The 19,367-nt window shown below is 38.2% G+C and overlaps 1 protein-coding gene across 2 annotated transcripts in view; it reads left to right on the forward strand.

The window, feature by feature from the left end:
• Positions 1–19,367, forward strand: part of LOC122845841 (AT-rich interactive domain-containing protein 1B-like) — a 193,024-nt gene that overhangs the window by 21,934 nt on the left and 151,723 nt on the right. For both annotated transcript variants that reach the window (XM_044142315.1, XM_044142316.1), the window contains exon 2: positions 8,853–9,056. In XM_044142315.1, the coding sequence (XP_043998250.1) occupies positions 8,853–9,056 (204 nt within the window). The remainder of the gene's footprint in view (positions 1–8,852; positions 9,057–19,367) is intronic.

Below are 19,367 nucleotides of genomic sequence, written 5' to 3' on the forward strand. Positions count from 1 at the left end.
TAGGATTGTACTGGAATGTATGTGATTTGATTGATTTGGTTGTCTGTTTTGCATTCAGTCTATTTGCCTTTTAATGCGGAGTGAGATGTAAATTGTGAATTGGCAATGTATTAGTAATCTATACTGTACTGCATTGATTTGAGTAAAAAGGAAAAAAAAAAGTTTTTTAGTCTTTGAAAAATAAATAAATAAATATTCTTTATTACTGCGACAGACTGGGGACGTACCCCGCCTCTCGCCCAGAACGCAGCTGGAGATAGGAACCAGCAACCCTCCCGACCCCTTTAGGGACAAGGGTGAACAGAAAATGGATGGATGGATGGATGGATGGATGGATATTCTTTATTATTTAAAAAAATCTAATAAAATAGCAACAGCACGTATTTGCACCCCAACTGCTTTTGTGTTGTTTCCCCAGTTGTGTAATATCATCTCCCTGGTGGGTTCTGTGAACATAGGAAGTTGGAGAGAAGCACATTCCTCTTGTTCCACTCAGATTGGATAATTGTCTTTTCACCCTTGAGTGCTGCTCTAGGTCTTAATTGTCAAAGTATGACTTTCTTGAGATAGAAATTGAATTATTCTTGTTAAATATGGTTAAAAAAACAGCACAGAAATAATCTATTGTTTAGGATTGTAGGAATTTTAATTTCCAAGTAAATAATCAAAACTGTAAAAGGAGCTTTGTGCTCTAGATTGTATGCATTGTTTATTTATTTTCATCCATGAGTGCCTTCTTCCTTCAGTGGAAATCTGAATGAATTCCATCTGGGAAAACTGCATCCAGACAGGAGATTTGACTGCCAAATTCGCAATGTGGCTCCTTTCACACATGCTTCCTCAACTGTTTGCACACGATTGCATTTTATTTGTTTTCATTCCCTAATGGCGTGTTGCAGGCATGTCAGGCGCATCTCGTTTTTGTCACTGAGATTTCTTCCATTTCTCCCCACTCCCCCCTTTTCTCCTTCTTCTTCGCCCAGCCGCCTCTTTAACTCCCAGTTTCGGTGAAGGAAAAGGGCTCCGGTGACCCTGCGACCCCAATCTCACTTGAGACAGATGAAGCAGCCTCTTGCCTCCTCCCCCCCACTCGCTCTCTCCCTTTCCTGTCCTCCGTTCTCCTCCGCTCCCCCGTCTTCTCTTCCCTTAATGACGTCTTTGTGCGGGCCGTGACGAACCAAATGCCTAGCAACTTTTTCCCTGGCACACACAGGTGTGGGTTCGGAGTAGCCAGATGAATTTCTGAGCGTGTGTTGTGTCTGCTGTGTAAATATTGGTGTCAACTGCAGAGGGCATGCCTATCAGCAGCTCCGAAGGACGACGCAGGAGAGACGGAGCAATTATGAAGCGTTGTGCCAAACACAAAAGAACGCACAACAACAACACCTTATCTGGCTTCTCTTTGTCTGCTTTTCTCTTTCTTAGCTCTCAGCCTCATTGGGAATCCTGCACAGTCTATGTAAACAATTCACCTGCCTTTTCTGCACCTCTCTTCCCATTGCCAGCCACTTGTCATGCCTTTCTGCCTGTGCCATCCAGGCATGTTGGGCTGAAGAAATGTATTTTGGCTCTTCCTTTCTCCCTGCGGACCAGCACTACTCTTCACACTGTCATTCCTTATGAGTCCTTTTACTAACAAGGCATGCGTGCTGAGATGTGGGATCAGATTTAGTTGCAAGACATAACTTATAGAGTTTGTTGCACTTGGAGATAAAGGAGACACATGGGGATGTCAACATGCACACGGCACAGCTTCTGTGTTCTCAGGGTTGCATAGATTTAAGTGGCAGATTTGCAAAAGTTAAGATTTCTAGTTTGTTGTCAGTATTGAGTATCTGGTTTGGTGAGTCTTGACAGTGGAACGAAGTGGTGAACCAACACTAATGAGGGATCTATTCCCCAGGGAGGCCGGGCAGGGAGTAGTTAACAGTGCTCCGCTTCTCTTCTCTCTGCTTGATGACATCAGTATTGTCTCTGCATCCATGAAATTAATTTTTCTAATCTTAGTCAGCAGGAGCAGGGGGAATTTGCACACATTAGTATGGAACTCGATCTGCATTCGCCCTTTGCTGCAGTCTCTTCTCATCTTTGTAAACTTCCTCGTGCCACCTCGTCATCTTCCCATCCTATTTTATTCTTCATCTTTGCTAGACAATAGCCGCAAATGCATGAGGTTTTACTGCTGAACACTGCAGCTTTGTACTAGAAGAAGAGGCATCACAGGACCCTGTAGTTCAGAAAGAGTTTGAGCGTGCTCTGCTCTGTATGGTGCAAATAAATAACAGAAAAGATTGCACGGTTTTTCCCACCAGACTCTGGCTGCAGCACTTTGAGTCTCCAGAGACAGGCGCAGCGGAGAGGATAAAGAGAGGCTGTTGACAATAATTATCTGTATTTGTTTCTCCTCACATGTGCACACATGCTAAAATGGTTTCACTGTGGGTTCCTCTGCAGTCTAGAAAAGTCTGGAACTTAGGTAGTATCCAGGTCTAAATTAGCTAGGGGATGAAATACAGTATGAGAAACATTTGTAACCACTTGTGTGTAAATGTTCAGAAATTTACACACGGCCATCCGTTCAGCCACCCATGCTTCCAGTGTGTGGTGTTTACAGTTTCCCTGTTCAAAATTTGACCACTGTGGATATATGTGCCATAGATATAGTCAGAATTTCAATTTATTTGTTAAAAGTCAATTAAAATGATGAACCGCAAACTCTCTAAATTTGAGTCTGGAAAATAGTATTTTTAGATATAAAAAAAATATTTGTGAATCCTGTTAAGTACAATAAAATGTCACAATTGAGATTCTACAGAGTTCACTCAGTTCTAAGAAGCATTGATTTATATATAAATAATGATGTTGAATAATGATGCGAAGACATAGAAAGTAATATATCACTTTCTATGCCTTCACATCATTATGTTTTAGTGCTTTAACATATTTCCACATGGCTACCTTGCAACATTTGATATCTAAACATGCTTTCCTTTGGAACAACTCAGAGTGTATTCTCAAACATCTCAACAGAAACTATTACCCAGCTGACAGAAAAAAAAAAGAGAGAGAGAGAGAGAGAGAGAGAAATCCTGCAGCAGCCAGCGTTAAACCACCTGGTGATATAAAGGATCAAAATAGTTTGCTGAATTGCTCTTTTGGGGTTCAGCCAATTTCAGAAGTAGCTGTTTCTCAATAAAGCAGCTTGTAGCCCATAAAGAACATATGAAGGAACATCTTTTATTGCATCGTTGTTTGTGTAGACACGACTGTGCTGTTCGAGTTTAAAAAAAAAAAAAAAAAACACAGAAGACTGAAGCAGAGACACTTCAGCCCTGAAGGCAGGAATCCTTAGCCCACTGTACTGTTGTGGGTGAGATAGAAAGTCTGTATCTTTTCAGCTTTCTATAGATTGCGGGTAGTAAAAATCTCCAGACAGAGGCTGATTTGGAAAGAATCATGCCTTGCAAAATAATTCTGTATTTTCTTACATTAAAATCCATTTTAATGTAAGAAAATACAGACATCTGTATCACATCAATGCATAAATGTGAAGAAGAACGAAAATGATTGATGGTTTGTTTTTTGTTTTGCAAATAGGAAAATTGTAGCATGCATATGTATTCAAACTCCCTGACTCAATACTTTTTGGAACAGCTACTCTGCAGTTACAGTCTTGTGATGTATGTTTATAGGACTTTTGTAGATCTGTTGAAATCTTCTCTCACTCTGCTTTGAACAGTAGATCAAGCTCAGCCAGATTAGATAGCGAGAGCATTTTTGTCTATCTTTTTCAAGTCTTGCCACAGATTATCAGTTTAATTTATGTCTGGACTTTGTCTGGGCCATGCTAACACAAGCTATGCTTTATCCTAAACTACTCCTTTTGCAGGAGACATGTCTCAAGTATTCTGCAGCATCTGGCATGTTTTCTTCCAGTATTTTCCTCTATTTAGTTCCATCCAACTTCCCATTAATTTGATGCCATAGGGTGTTAGCACTTTAGCCCATTAAGAGTTTTGCATGTAGGACAGTCAATAGTTTTTCATTAAAAAAATTCTTCTAACTTAGCTGTAGACATGTGCAGCTCCCCCACAGTAACCATGAGCACCTCGGCTGCTTTTATTTCTCCCATTATTCTGTTTGGCAGTTTAGGAGAAAAACCATGTCTTAGTAAGTTTGCAACACGGCTGCACAATATCAGAAAAACTATCAATTGAGATACTATGGTTGAATATTGTGCTGATAATATCGACTTGTTCTTTTAACTTTTTCCATTGTCACTATTTTCCAGCCCTCGTTTATGAGCTTCTGCTTCTTAGCTACTAAAATAGATACATTGTGTGGCCATTGAAGGTAGTGAACGCCCATAAAAATAGGCAAGATATATTATTGGCATTAAGAATTTGCATCCTTAGAACTTCAGATATAATATCCTACCATATATTGCCTCCAAGCAGTCTTTTGAGAACATTCCAGTCATGATTATAATTTAGTATCTCACAACTCTGACTTGTCTGCCTTGCTCCATTATTTTCATGAGGCTGTTTCTTTGATAATGTTCTCTTTCAAAATTGAGGCCTCCAAACAACAACTGGTTTAACACTAAGCTTTGACTAAACACAAGTGTACTCTATTTACTAATTAGGTGATTTCTGAATGTGTTTTTTCTTTTTTTTTTTTTTTTTGCACTGGGTTTTACTTATGGATGTAAGGATCCATGAGTAAAGTCAAATTGAATGCAAATGTATGGCAAAGCTTTTCAGTTTTATTTGAAAAAATGAGTGTTTTCTTTCCTTCCACTTTAAGTATCTAATATTTTCCATATGTACTAAAAATATCAATAAAACATAGGAAAGTTTGTGGATGTAACATATGTGTTAGGAATGCACTAAAAAAAGTCATTCAACAAAGTTGATAAAAGCAGCACTACGCTCCCACCCCCAAGGAATTTCTTCATCCAAAATGGGACTGGAATAATAACCATTTACCAATATAGTTTTATGTTTCTTTGATCCCAGTGTGTGTCTCATAATCCGTATTTCCCACCCGTTTGCGTCAAACATTTTGCTTTCTCCTGATTAACAACTTAGCACATTAAAGGGAGAGGGGAGGAAAATCATTTTTGGAACATAAAAAAATGTTGTCGATTGAGCTCTGAAAAGCAATTTGGCAGGTTTCACCCAACAGTAATTTCACCCATGTTCTCTTTTAATGGCTTTGTTTTGGAAGAAAGGGAGCAGAAAAAAAAGAAAGCTCACAAGAATCGAGAGGAGTTCATAAATTGAATTTTAAATTTAGCAGTTGAATTACTATTGTCTCCCATGCCTCTTTTTTTTTCTTTGCCTGCGTTGAATGGCGGGCCCAGATGAACAAAAGTGAGAAACACATTTGAAGAAAGCAAAAAAAAACAATTTCTGCTTAGTTCCTGTTTTTTTTTTTTTATCAGCAGTTCCTCCTGGCTCGAACACTCTTCCCTCGGCGTCACATTCATAGTTTTTTTCCCCCAAAGTACATAACAGCCATTCCTCTCTAGTTAAGAGGAAAAAAAATACATTTCAGTTTGTCAGGAGCTGTTGTCATTTTTGTGTGCTCAGGGGTGTGAGGGAAATATCTCAAAGAACAAGGCACCAGTGAGCTGAAATCCCATGTAGTGGAACTTGTCATGAGAGTTTCGGCCTTTTGTAGGCGTGAGCAATGTGTAGAAAATCGACCGGTGTATCAGATAAAATTTTGCTGTGACCCTTATATCTTAGAATTTCCCATTAAAATGTTTTTAAAAACAGCATGGAGAAGAGAGGAACATTACGAGAACTGGAAGAGCGTGTACGATAATCTGCTGCTAACATGTGTATGTTTAATCCACTTTTTTGCTTCCAAAACTCTGTGGTTGTTTTTTTTTTTTTTTTTTTTTCTCTTCAGTACCTCCCTAAGTGCAGGATTCAATGGCTTTTTTTGCAAGCATGTGTGCATGCTTGGCAGCTGCATGAGAGGATTTAACTCGTGTCGCACTCAGGGTTATTTTGGCAAACCAAGGACCTCTTGAGATGAACTAGTGAACTGGATGGAGTTTGGAAACATTGGCTTATTCTCTTCATATTGTAAATGCCACAGTGCCATGTAAACTGAAGAGTGTTTTTCTGTCTACCTTACAGTTTGAGCAGAACATGTGCTGCCCTTTACTCATCCAAAGCACCATTATGGCTACATTAGAAACATATGACCAACATCTGTTTGAGAACATAATTCGCCTAAAAAAATACATGAATCACCTCTTTTGTGTTTGGTTAGTTTTTAATGTATTTCCATTTGGACTTGAGGGCTAGCTCTATTTTGGTGCTCCTAAAATTGAGTTAAGTTTTTGTTTATTAGTCCTTTTTAGAGTCTAACTGAAGCTTAACAAGCAAATATGAATAACATGATGATTTCTCTGGAAAAGTGGAAGCAGAAAAGTTGAACGAATTAATGTTTAAAAAGTTTAAAAAGTTGGGATGACACTTTTATACAAGAAATGAGAAAAGTGTTTTTCCTTTCTTGAAACTTGAGCAAAAATTACTCTTTTGTGCACTTTACTTCAGCATGGTCAATTTTGTGAGACAGATTTTTTTATTATTATTTGTCTTACATGCTGTACTATTTATATTATAACATTCACTTTTTATCCTTCCCCTAAAGTGTTTTCAGTCTTGAGAAAGGATAGCTGCAAAAGAAAATCTTTAACTTATGCTTTGTTCAGTTTGTCTTGAATGTTGGAAGTCGGCTATGGGAATGACACCACAACTGGGCTGAGCTTGTTATAGTTGGAAAACCTGTGGGATTTACCATATTTTCTAGACCATAAATCACTCTGTAAAGAACATAAAAAGAAGAAAAACAATATCTTCTTAATGGTGAAAACTCCTGACAGGATGTTAGTGTTTCTGATCTCAGTTAAATTGAATAGTTTGAATAGAGGTGTATATGATGCACTGACCTACATTCATAATCTTACCTGAAATAACAAATTCAACTTCTTATTAACATTAAACCTTGGCAGCAAGTAATGCTTAGCTAAAATGTTTAGTTATGTGAACTTGTGAATTAAGCTGACCCTTAAGCAACAGTACTTAAAGCTGATGAAGGAAAGGGTTAATGCTGCACCACTGCAGCACCTGTTCTGTATCTTTTGGTGGTAGAAACAAAGAGAACTGGTGCTAAGCAATCGCCAGACCTGGTACCAGTTTCACTGAGCAAAACTGTGAATAATTCCCTTATTAATAGCTTCGTGTGAGAATAAGGATGAAATAGAAAGAGGTGCACCTTATGATTTCAACCAGAACCATGTACCAGCAACTAATTAAATGTCACATTTAACTACTGAAGTCCTGATTATGTGAACCATGACAGGATAACCCTCCTCACACCCGCTCATACACCTCCATGCTGTGAAATAATTTCAGACACTCATGAACACTCATGCCTCTCTCTCTAGCTTTCTTACACCAATTTTCTCACTATCCTCACTCTCTCTATTTCTAAATCAGTTTCTCTTTCTCCATCCATTCTACACTTTGTGAAATAGTCCAAACTATCCCATGCACATGCCTCAGTAAGCAAAACCCTTTTTAAAAAGTGAAGCACCTTGGCCATCTACTCGTAACCAGCTGTATAAAGTGCTCCCTTCCCCTGACATGTCTTCTTGATATTAGCCTGGCAATATGAGGCAGCTGCAATTTCTCTTCTACGGCAGACGAGATGATATTGAGTCAGGGAGAGGAGAGGAACCAGAGGAGGAGGAGGAGGAGGAGGGTAGTGGTGGTGGTGGTGGTGGTAGTGGTGGAGGAAAAGAAGGCAGTTAGTTACAGAGAAAGAGAAGAGAAGTGAAAGTGTGTATAAGAAACAGTGGGAGCAAAATGTCATAAATCACTCATGATCCTACATGGCAGAGACAAAAGGAAGAGAGCATGAAAGGAGAAAGGAAAGGCAGAGGAATGTCACTTTATCTTCCCTGCAGACTGACAAACTACTGGTGGTGGATTAGCACTAGCCTGATGCACTGTACAGGAATTCTCCATTGGCTTACTGAGACCCCAAACAAACCCTTGAATCTTCACTGACATACTTGCTATACAATGGGATAAAAAAGCCCTGGAAACATTTTCTTTCTTCTCTTTGAATTTCTTTTTTCATTTTTGGGGGAGGCTTCTTATAATAAGAAACCCAGCTCCAGCAATGTGCTTTTTGAAGTCAATATTGATTGCTTGGTTACCTCAATTACCAGACTCCAATTTATAAGCACGAAATGTTTCAGTTGTAAGAAAAATTGTCTGCATCCTGCATAACACTTTTCATATTTTAGTTCAATGATTGTTCTAGACATTTTGTGTAGTTTTTATAGAAATCTTTATTATATAAGCTTTTATCATATTTTATAACCCAATTCGTTCAACTTGGGCAAATTATTTGACGGATCTGGTTGCCTTGCAGTGTAGGGATTAATTTGTCTTACAAAAGGAAAGAATGGAATATTATATAAAGTAAATAAATACATAAGTACTTCTATTAGTCGACTATAAACTGTTTTATGGTATTTGAGACAGGAGCTATGTAGTTATTCTTTTTGCTGTCAGTTACTTTAAACAGCATTTAAAGCAGTTTTAGATAAAGGTTTTGTTATCTTTAAATATTAAATTCCTCCTGTGAAGTTTGTGTGGAAATAATTGGTTTCTGGAAGGAGTGAGTTTGCTAAGTGGGCTTTTGTTTGGCATTCCAATACTTGAAGCAGTCCTTCATCCAGTCCGTGGAAAATGGTGAACAAATAACAACACTTTTTGGCAATGCCAATGCAAATAAATCCCTTTTCTTTCCCTCCACAGGTTCCCTCCATGGATTTCATGGCTATGAAGCGCTCGCAGATGTATGGAATGACCAACAATCCGTATTCCACTCCTCAACAGCCAGGTGCCGGAAATTACCCCTCAAGCCAACCATACGCATCACCTCCTTCACATCGATATCCAATGAGCATGCAGGGGAGGAGCCAAATGAGCATGAGCGGCATGCAATACCCTCAACAACAGGTATGTCAACGGACCCAAAGGCTTCAAGTTTGAATTGTGAGCATTAGGCTGGTTATTGTTTCAAGGTGAAGCAAGGTTTTTAGAAAGTTATTTTAAGTTCCCTTAGTTTAAAGTCCGTTAAATGAGATGCCAGACTTTTCTCTGGGTACAAGAAGTGCAGGGTAAAGAGGCTGGCCGTTCCTCATGTGCTCCCACACTCGTCTGTCCATCTGGCTTAAGTAAGGCTACCACACTATGTGAGTATTAAAAGCCACATATTACTGCGATTAGGGTTTGCTACTTTAGATGGCCTGACAAATTGACCAGGTAATGTTGACTTGATAATCTATGAAGAGCAGAACCACATAAAAGTCTAATATTCTTTGGAAAAAAGCAGAGAGAGTTTTCATAAATGTTATGACTTTTACTTAAATCTATGTATTAAAATAACCTTTTACTGGTCATGTTAGCAATATGAGTAATTGTTGCTTTTCAAGAATTTGATTAGGTTACACAACTTTTGTTTGTGTTGATATGCTGAAAATATTTTTTTCTTTGTTGTTTTGTGGTTCCAGTTATTGTTCCTCATGTTACATGCTATGTTTGGACATTTAGTTTATGCTTTGGATTTTCACTTGATGTTTTTGTTATTTGGAGTTTTTGTCTCCAGCAGTGTTTTATGGCCCTGGTCCTGATGGTCCACTGTCCTTCATGGTTTATGTGTTTCCCTGCTGCTACACACCTGACCAGAATAATTTGGTGATTATCAGGGTTCTGCAGCACTTGATGGCGTGCTGCAGAAATGCTATCATTTGAATCAGGCGTGTGGGAGCAGAGCTTTATCTGAAACACAACGGTCAGTGGGTCTTGAAGATCAACGTAAAAAAAAAAAGAAAAAAAAAGTTGGTCTAAAACACCAGGCTTATCTAACATCCTGGACTGCTACCATGTTTCTCTTGCTGTTTGCTTAATTCCTGTGAAACTCCTTGCTGTGCTTGCTGAGTTTGATGGTTCACCTGGCTGCAGTTGCACTGAAGCGTGTTTAGACTTTACTCTGATTTTCCATTGAATACATTTCTGTATACTTATGCTTGAATCTGTATTTATGCAGAAGTAGCTGTTTAGCATGTGTGTTGGCCCACATCATTGTCTCTCTTTGCAACACAATAGACCTGTAAGACAATGGTGCTTGTGTCTGCTTTACAGTCTTAAGTAAATCAAATTTCTACTATAAGGTGGTTGCGATGAATTTGTGTGACTCGATTGTGACAGAGACTGAAGTTGTGTGAGTGTGTGGATGAAAACATATCTTCAACTGTGTTTTGTTTTAGGTAGGATGGAGGGGGTAGTTTATACTGTTCCCCACTGTCATATTTGGCTGCTATATTTAGTCTGCCTGGGTCAGTTGGTCTGGACTTGAAAGCTTCTCACTGGGGCAACTGAACTGAGTTACCACACATAGCAAAGATACACAAACAGAATGAGAGAAAATCATATCAACTCCCAGACTTCCTGTTTTGTGTAAAATTTATGCAGACGTCTGCAAACATGCAGCAGGAAAGACTTGCTTTACACAACTGACTCAAACGTGATTCACATAGAATCTTTCTAAGGAAAGAGTTGTCAGATACAGAACTAATAAATATGAACAACTAAAAGTAATTTTTCCTTTTGAGTTTCCAAAAGTGATAGGTCAAAACTTTTAAAAGGAGATTTTGTTTAAATAGGGTTATAAGCAGTTAATACAATCTGTGCAAATGATAACTTGTTTGGTATATTTATTTAGATCTAATTCAGATTTGTTGGTTTGAGGGACGAAGACCAAAAGGGACTCTGGTCTCAAAAACATCAGAACGTTTGGAAGATATCAACTACCTATAGTGGTTTATATAATCTCACTTTAAAAACAATCTATCCCTCTGAACTGCGCTGGTTCTACTGCAAATGGATTTTTCTGTTTCAGATATAGTGTTTTAGTAAATTCCTTCTGTGTTGAAGCGCCTGTTCTGGTAGGTGACTTTAATGCAGTCCCAACTCAGTCACTTCACATCTCAGACTTCATTGCTTTAGGTCCAAAACCTCCTCTGACGCATTTTTGTGATGACAACACGCTCCCAAAATGATCATTACTGAGCTCAATAAGGGGTTTCGTGTTATGAAATACACACAGTTGGGAGCGGGCGGGGGTGTATATGTGAAGACATGCTGTGCTCTGAGAGTAATACCAGTGCACAAAGACAGTACAGTCAGTCAGACATACGCAAGAAAATACATCCCTGGTACTATTTTGTGATGAAATCCTCTGGCGTATTTCATAGGGGAGGCTGTGGTCGGGGTAGCAATCACTGCATAGCGTTATGGAATGTAATTAGTTCAAATAGAATTACTTGTTCACTCTGGCTATAGCCATGGGAACTGTGCTTCTAAAGTTTCTAATTATCTGGCTCTGGCTTTAAAAGCAGCACCACCGCATTGCCTATCTGAAGCCGGTGAAATCTAGCTCGCGGTAATGAGTTCGGAGGAGGAGGTTTAATTCCAACCTCTCAGATGAGCGTAATGAGCCTCACCTACAGAAAAAGCGGTCAGGGGTCTGATCAGGCAGCAGAGGAGAGGTCCGGGAAATGAATGTTCCAAAATACTGTGTGCTGCAGAAAGCACAGCATGTCAGCTCCTGAAGTGACTGTTAATTACTTGCCAAAGACTCACTGAAATGTGGTTTGGACAAACACGGCCGCAGCTGAATCTGAAAGAGGAACAGTCGCCCTCTTTCCCAAGCGTGGATGTTGTGAAACTTTTCCAAGATCAGCTGCAAATGTCGATCCAGGCTGCAGCTGTATCAGCAAGGGGGATTGTGGGTGATGTAAGGCACAGCACACACTATCCCCCGTGATGCATCACACTTCAGGGCTGAGACCCCGGCTTGTCGTAGACAGGCATGCTGAGTTGTTGCCAAGCAACGTGACGTCAACAAAGGCAAGCGTATTTGTCTGTGATTTCCTTGGGACGGAGCGACTGTGTTGGCCGTCTGAGTAGGGGTTTCAACGGTGGAACAAAAGGTCCTATTTTACTGTCTTTCAGTGCTATGGTTAAACCATACAAAAATTAAGCCAAATTTATCTTAAATAAGCCATGCTTTGTAATATTTCCTTCACCAGGGTTATTTAAATGTGTGAAGACCTGATTTCTACCTTTTAGTCATGGCTTTCTGGGTCTTTCATATACACAGGGATTGAGCCTTGACCACTGAGGACCCTAGCTTGGTCCTCTGACCAACTCTTTCCTGCTATAGTAATAGAAAGTTTCATTTTAACTATTTCATTTTAATTTTGTCTAAATAAGGCTTGATAGTGTTTTGCATAAATGAATGTTTTTCTTTAATGCTTGTTACTGTGTAAGTGTTAGAGAGCCTGCAGCTATGAGTGACTGATGAAGAAGAATTAGAAGTTTCTGTTGGAATCCTTGTCAGCGCTCATTTCCTGCCATACATGTAGGGTGTGGGTTTGCAACGAAAAGTCTTAACTAAAAATTGTTCCCTCCAATGAGGCAGTTGCATGACATTGAATAAAGATGTGGCTCTGTTGTCCACCTGGTGATAGAGCTAAGTTATTGGAGGTTTCTCTAGTTATTGGAACAGACTCTCATTCTTTTCATTCTTTTAATTTTCCCCAACACCACCTTGTCATTGAACTTAATTAAGTGCATACTTTGTCCTGTAAATAGTACCTCTATTGCTTCGTTTTGTAAAGGTTTATCATTAAGAAATGACAATTTTTTAAAAGATCATCATTAAGAGATGACCTTCTCCGTAAGAGTGAAGTGCTGTAAAAAGTTTTCCGAAAAGGAATTTTGGCCCACTCTTCTTTGCAGGGGGTTTTCCAGCATGAATAGGCTGTTTAAAGTTATGCCACTAAGCTGGGTTTAAATCCAGACTTAAACTTGACCACTCCAAAATCATCTTTGACCACTCCAAAATCATCATCTCTGTTCATCTTTTTCCTGAACAGAGGAAGTCAAGCTGTTCAGAGCTTGACTTCCTCTGAATAGAAGGCATTCCTTAGATGATTTTTCTGCTGTGTAACCTGAGTGTTTTTCTCTGAGGAACAGGATTCGTATCAAAGAGTGATGTTAGCGTGACCTGGTAGTGACCAAGTATGATATCCATTCACTAGCAGTTGACTCTAATCACCATCTGATTTTTTTTGTGCATTTCTTCCATCACTGAAGCTCCAGGAGATGAAAGAATACTTAATTAATGTAGATCACAGACATCTACACATTTTCACATTGATAAATAAATGACATGACTAAAACTGCATTTTAACTCAAACAGTAACTTGACAGACATTATGTGCTTGTGAAACATAATTTTTGCTGTGAGACATCATCAGAACCACAGTTAAAATTTGTTGAATACCAGCAATAAAATAAAAAATAACACCAAGACAGTTGATTAGGGAGGCAGGTGTTTTGGGGAATGTCAGGTCACATGAGAAAAGTGTCTGTGTGGGAAACTGGAATGCAGCTGAAATGGGGGGAAAAAAAGTGCTGCCAATTCTGAGCGTAATTTCCTGTGATGTCAGAGTTGGCAGACAGAGAGGAAAAGGCATTTGAAGGAAACATTAGTGTTTGATGTGAAAGGGAAGGGAGGGAAAAGGAGGGAGTGAGAGAACGCAGAGAAGAAAGATATCCTGGGAAATGGTTGAGAGGGAGAACGAGAAGAGGGAAGGTGTGTGTGCATGTGTGTGTACGTGCGTGCTTGCAGGAGGAGGAGGGCGAATGTGTCAACCAATCAGGCAGAAACCATTACCAGTGTTGGATGTTTGTTCCTTACATGCTGGGCCAACTTAATAGGAGCCAAGCATTTAAAGTCAAGTGGAAATGCAGCTGACCTGCCACTTGTTCACTACACACACATAGAAGACCACAAAGAAACCTGCATCCTTTAAGGCTTTGTGTAGCTTCAATCAAATAATTTTTTGTTTTGACAAATATTTATTGGTCTAGAAGTCATCAACAAAGAAAGCTTTAAAAATATTTTGTTAAAAACATCCATCTAATATGTGCATCAACTTCTTTTCAACTAAGTCATCTGACCGGTGGGAAGACAGATAAAGAACATTTGCAGGTGATCCATGCATGTTGAAAATGTAAACTGTAACTGTATTTGCAATTTTTTGTGCATTTGCATGCTTGGTGAAAGCATCAGACTCTTTGTTTTATCCTGTGAATCAGTCCTTTCAGTTTTGCAACATCCGTTTTGTGGAACATCAAGTCCTGTCATGATTTTGAAGTATGTGTCACTTGTGATGTGGGCCTGGTTTAGATAGTGTGTGTATTGGTTTAAGTGTGTCAAAGTTTCCAACAGTGGCAGGGCTGGGTACATTACTTTTGCTGGGACTTCCCCAATGTCATTTGTTCCATGTTTAAAGATCAAGTGATATTAAATTTAATTTCCCATGAAGTGCCCCCACTTTTCTAAAATCGAACATGTTGAGTTTATTGAGTCATCTGCACAGACAAAGTGTTTGCATAGAGTTGCATGAGATTTAATTGTGTTATTTTTGGTAATTGCTTTGATTTCCGGCAGCAGTTGTGTAAATGCCGTAGCAGCTGAACAAATGTGTGGCGCACATGGCCTGTGAGTCACATTCATATTATTAAGGCAGCACATCTTTTTACACTATTATGTTGTTTTACACTGTTATTGAGACCAAAATTCAAATGTAACACAGATGCTGTTGAATTTTATCACAATCATGCTTATACATATAGGCAGTTAACTTTTCTAACTTTTCTAGTGAAATGTTGGAACTTTAGTAATTACCCATATCATATTTATTTATCTATTTAGAAAAAATGTGGGAGTTTGCAAATGCAAAGATTTAAAAAAAAGAATTTTGAAGAGGAAAAAAATTTAATTTCTGCAAAAGTTCAACAAATTAAGTTTAAACAGCTCACTGAATGCACTAAGCTGCAGTATGACTGTAATGTGAATTTGGGTTTTTCTTCAGCAGTTCTGATGCTATTATCTTGTTGGATATGGAATTCAGTTTATTTGGTTGTATTCATTCATTTTTAATTTACTTTTTGAAGAAATCTGTTCAAAAAATAAAATAACAATAAATTTAAATCAAGTTTAATGAATTTTTATTTAAGCAACATCACATGTTAAGATTTACAATCCAAAATTAGTGTGGCTCACTGCCACTAACAAACAAACATTAACTGTCATTTATTTTGAAGGCAAAAAATAAAACAGATTTACTTATCACTAGTTCTTCTCCATATCTCACAATCATCCTTGAGCAAAATTTTGGGAATTCCATTGTCAATAGAAATGTATAAATGAGATGTGATTATCAGTGGTCTTAATGTTATGCATGAAGCACGTCTGTTTTCTTTTCAGCTGGCCAGCAGCTGTGTACATTCCTGAACAATAAGTATTGAAAGATGGCTCTTCTTCCTTTTTATTCGCTTCATGTGTCAAAACATCTTTGACTGCTTCAGATGTTTTGCATGAAAGTATGAGCAAATGTGAGGCAACCATCAACTGTGCTTTTTATTTCTTTACATAAATAGCCACAGACACTCTGTGTGAAGTAGCTTTGGTGTGAATCGAATGGTTCAACAGTAACGTTAATTATATATCTCACGTAGCGGTATAGTAACACAAACTCTTTTATTCATACCACCTTTGTGTTTTCCTACAATATAAACATATCTCTTGTAGGAAAAAAAAAAGACCTGTCACAAATTGCACTGTTTGCAATCAATATGTAGTAAACGTGAGAAAATGTATTTTTAGTCTATTGCTGTCATAGTCAGTTCAGAAATTTGATTCTAAACATCTAGGAAATAGAAAATGGCTGCAAAGCTTAGGTTTCTCCAGTCTGTCTGGAGCTCTTAATTAACATTTTATTAAAATCAGAAGTGCTGAAAGCTGAGCTGCCTTCACCTGAACAGACTCAGGCAGCAACAGCATCAATTCTTTGGCATATATTCAGTATTTTCTCCACAGGTGCTTAATTAGAGTGATTGAGATCTGGGCCAGTCTGAATTGAGGGCATAACTGCTGTTATAATTGTTCATGGATTAGAGGACTGCAATCATGCACTATGTTATCTCTTAATGGTAATGCTGTATTTCTGCTTCTCCTTCAGTACACTGACAATAGAAATAAAGAAAGAAAGAACAAAGACAATACTTACAAGAAAATTAGGGGAATATATTAATTCTTCTTAATTTTCCACCTTTACTGAGTGTCTGTTGCTTCAGTATTAACAGAAAAACAAATGATTATCATCGTTAAAAGTAAATGCTGCAATTTAGGATTTGCATGTAACAAAACTTCAAGGGAATTTGAATAATATGCTTAACCCAGTGGGCCCTTCCCAGACCAGTTACAGTGTCTCAAATGTTCCACTCAGCTCTCTGAAAAAGATATAAGCAAGGATGTTATGGTATATGATGGTATTATTTTTATTAGTCAGAATGCTTTTGGCATTCATTTAATTTTCCGTTCCATTAAATATTTTTCACTTTCTTTTAAAGGTTGTCAGATAAGCAGCTAAATAAACATAGCTCCTCCTTACAGATATTTCATTAACAATAATAATAAAAAATATGTTAAAAAAATATTTAATAAGCATCAACTTTGGCATACAACACCCAGCACGTTGACCTGTGGTAAAAAATCTGCTAGAATTTAATTTTTCCATTTATTTTTTGTCATGGTAGTAGTAAAATTTCACACAGAAAAAGTGGGAAAAAAAATCTAAATTTTCAATTGAGTATATTTGCTCAGTGGGGAATAAAATGCCACATAAAGAAATAAATGTTCCACCCCAAACAGTTAAAATGAACTAAGTATGACCAAAACAATTTTTAAATGTTTGCTGTGAACAGCATAAGTGTGACAATGGGCTGTTTATGCCACGAGGGAACAAAACAGCATGTTGGATAAATAACTAAAACATAACATTGATTCACTTCGTCATGTTACTTTCTTAGGTCCACCTTTGTACCTGTTATCTCAATACACAGATGTTCTGTGAATAATTATGTATCAGACTGAAGGGAGCTGAATATAAATGCCACACTTTTCAGATTTGTATTTGTTAAAATTTTGAAAACAATTTCTCTTGTATTCCTTCCACTTTTTAGTCACGCACTAATATGTTGAATAAAATATCTTTAAAACACATGAACAGTTTTAGTTTTATTGTGATAAACTGTATAAGATACAATTTTGCGAGGTTCTGCAAATCTGACACCGCTGAGGCTTATTTCTCTAAACTCCTTTTCTTAAAAGGAAAGATAAAAGAAAATGACATTTAGGTAGGAAGGAAGATTTTTCACGTCTTTATCAAAGGTCCCAATTTGTGTAACATTGTAACTCATGCGAGTAGGATGTAAACTTACACTATGGTTATCGTTGAACAAACGGCGTTCAAATTCCTCATGTGACCAGATCTCATCTCGTGGGCTATTGAGCTTAAAGAGCTGGATGGCCAATTTATAACATTGCTTGAATGGTGGGGGGGACTTTGAAGCACTTAGGGGGCCTGGGTGGTAGGGTTGCCTCTGGGGTTAATGCAGCCCGCATTGCTCGCTCAGACGGATGACTGGGAAGCCCCAATAAATCAGCTTCTCTGCCAGGAAAGATGGAGACAGAGGAGGCGAAGCAGCTGCAAAGTGGACCGCTCCAGCCTCTGCTCGCACCTCTTTTGACACCTTTTCTTTCTTGTGCCCTCTTCAGCACTACAACTCATTCTATCTCATGGTACACACCAACTAAACAAAGGTTCAGGTGAAAGCAGATGAACCATTTTTTGCAATAAGACAACAGGGTAAGAAAAAAAAAAGGACAATGATGGTGAAATGCTGATGAATTAAAGGGTCCTCTCTCACTGCAGAATAGATGAAGTTTCATGATCAATTAATTAGCAAGCTAGCCTTACGCACGTCAGTGACTCTAATAGCCGGCTCTCATTTGTAACTTTTATTACTTTATTGCTTTAAGGTGGCCTTCAGCCAATCAAACACAACGTAGAGTCATTTCACTGCACCCATTATCTGAAAAAAGGGAACCCCCCCACCCCCCGGCTCCACCCCCAACCATCAGTCATATACTAGTTTAAGTGATGCCATCAATTATAAAGCATAGGGCTACCATATACATAAAGAGAATGACAAAACACTCAGACACATGGAGTAATAAATTGCTTGTTCCCTCATCACAAGTAGAGCAAAATGTTAGAGTAAGTTAGACATGGATTTTATTCATTATAGCAGATATTTTACAATTGCTGCTGTCGTATATTCTTGTTGCATTAGGTTCATAGCCGCCATCTTCATTTTTAGAGCTGATTTATGGTTTGAATTTAATATAATTTGGGGTTGAATTTAGGTAAGAGATGCAAAACATTGTGTGTTTTTCAAAGATCAAAACTCAGCTCTTTGTGTTTGCGGTGCCCTATACGTGCCTGTTTGATAAGATAAAAGCACCAAGAGATGAAAGTGGAGTGAAACGAAGGGAGCAAAGAAGAGAGCTGAGGAAAAAAAAGGATGCTTTGCATCTTTACTGAGTTAGAAGGGGATTAGTCGCTGCTCTAATTGGCTCGCTGAAAATTCTTCTCAGTTTACATCCAAATTAGAAATAGATTTTTTTTTTTTCCCCTTACGTAGGTCAAGGGGGATCTGACATCTCAGCTTGTTCATTTGTATTTCACGGACACAGAACCTCTGCATTTATAAACAGATCAGAGAGAGCAGAGATGGGCTGGGGTGGTGTTGTCAAGATTAAACCAATGAGTGAATCTTAAATTCATTTATTTCTTTATGGACTATCTTGTGGACAAAAGGAGAAGCCTAACTTTTACATTTTCATTTTAACACCAGACATAATAAAAACCAACATCTCACATTCTGATTCCACTTTGGGAAAAATCACTAAGTAAATCTATTTTCTTCGTAATCTTAGCTTTCACAAAAGCAAATTGCATTTGTGTATTGTTAACATCAGACTTTTGCCTGTTTTATTGGTTTACTTTCTGGACTCGATAGAGTCTGCTCAAACTCCATTGCATGTTTTGTGAAAATATTGGATAAGAGGGTGTAAAATTACAGTCTGTTACTGTTTTAGAACAGAGATTTTACGTTTTGCTGTGGTATCCTCTTCTGTTTCATTTTCTCACCATACTTAAAGATCATCTGACTATTATGAGCTAAAGGTTCAGCGCTTTGTTCGCAGTTCATGAGTCTTCCCAGGTAGTCAAATATCAGCTGAATTAATCAGAAAACAGGGAGAACTCATCTGCTGTTTCAGCCACC

The sequence above is a fragment of the Gambusia affinis genome, linkage group LG16, assembly GCF_019740435.1.
Source record: "Gambusia affinis linkage group LG16, SWU_Gaff_1.0, whole genome shotgun sequence".
Lineage (NCBI taxonomy): Eukaryota > Metazoa > Chordata > Actinopteri > Cyprinodontiformes > Poeciliidae > Gambusia > Gambusia affinis.